We start from the raw sequence: 1,299 nt of genomic DNA, 5'->3' as shown, positions 1-1,299 counted from the left end.
GGGGGCTCAGGCCATGGCTGAGGGCCCCCTGGCCCGCGCCATCCGCGCCAAGCTGGGATGCGGCCCTGCAGCCCCACCCACCTGCAGGTGCTGGACGAGAGCCCCCGCCACGGCGGCCCCCCCGGTGCCGAGAGCCACTTCGCGGTGGTGGTGGTCAGCGAGCGCTTCGCCGGGCTCCCCCCCGCTGCAGCGGCATCGCCTGGTCCACGCGGCGCTGGACACCGAGCTGGCCGGCCCCCTGCACGCCCACCTCGCCATCGTCGCCAGGACCCCCCAGCAATGGCAGCAGGACCCCCCACGTCCCCCCCCCGCCCCCCTTGCCTGGGGGGGTCTAAGCAGGAGCATCCCGCCGGCGGGGAGCGGGGGGCACCCCGTGATCAGTGATGGCGGCGCTGGGGGAGCCCCCCACCCCGATGATGCTGCGGGGGGGGTAGAGCCCTGCGGGGGTGGGGGGCAGTTGGGGGTGACCCCCCCTCCCCCCTTGGTATGGCACCCAGCCACCCCGTGGGTCCCAGCCTGACCCCATCCTCTGCACAGCCCCCCCTGCCCACCGCTCCCACCTTGGGGGGCTTTGGGGGTGCCCCTCTGCCCACTCCCACCTTGGGGGGGGTTTAGGGGTGCCCCCCCCACCTGCTCCCCATCATCTGCACAACCTCTCCCCTGCTGCCCACCCCCCACCTTGGGGGGGCTTGGGGGTGCCCCCCCTCCCTGCTCCCTACCTTGGGGGATTTGGGGGGTGCCCCCCCCGCCCACACTCCCACCTTGGGGGTGCCCCCCCCCACCTGCACCCTGTCCTCTGCACAAACCCCTCCCCCACCCGCTCCCACCTTGGTGGGTTTTGGGGTGCCCCCCCCCTCCCCCGCTCCTTACCTTGGGGAGGGTTGGGGTGCCCCCCCCCCCTCCCACTTTGAGGGGTGTTAGGGGGTGCCCCCCTCCCTATTCCCACCTTAGGGGTAGGTCTGGGGGTGCCCCCCTCCCTCTGCAAAACCTCTTCCCCCTGCTGTCTACTCCCACCTTGGGGTGCCCCCTCCCCTCCCACCTTGGGGGGGCTTTTGTGGGTGCCCCCCCCTCATTTAATTTCGAAGGCGCATCCTCCCTCCTGCACCCCAAAAAATAAACGCTCCCTCGGGGCAGCTTGGAAACGGCGGCCGGTGATGCTTCCGCGGGGGGGGTGGGGGGGTTTGAATGATTTTGGGTCCATTTGGGGTTTTTTGGCTTTTTCCACATTTTTTTTTTTTTGGTTTCGTTTCTTTTAGGTGGGTTTTTTTGTTTGTTTAATTAATTTACAAACATCTAAAA

General features: G+C 68.4%; 1 protein-coding gene across 1 annotated transcript; it reads left to right on the top strand.

Annotated features, from left to right (window-relative positions):
* Window positions 1-1,299, top strand: BOLA1 (bolA family member 1). The gene is given in 4 exon segments (XM_056322357.1): window positions 1-64; window positions 67-177; window positions 179-292; window positions 295-1,299. Coding segments are annotated over 4 exon segments (366 nt in total). The 5' UTR covers window positions 1-13; the 3' UTR covers window positions 385-1,299.

This window comes from Falco biarmicus, chromosome 19, assembly GCF_023638135.1.
Source record: "Falco biarmicus isolate bFalBia1 chromosome 19, bFalBia1.pri, whole genome shotgun sequence".
In the NCBI taxonomy this organism is placed as follows: Eukaryota; Metazoa; Chordata; class Aves; order Falconiformes; family Falconidae; genus Falco; species Falco biarmicus.
The sequence above is the reverse complement of the archived record's forward strand: the minus strand, read 5'-3'. Positions and strand labels throughout refer to the sequence as shown.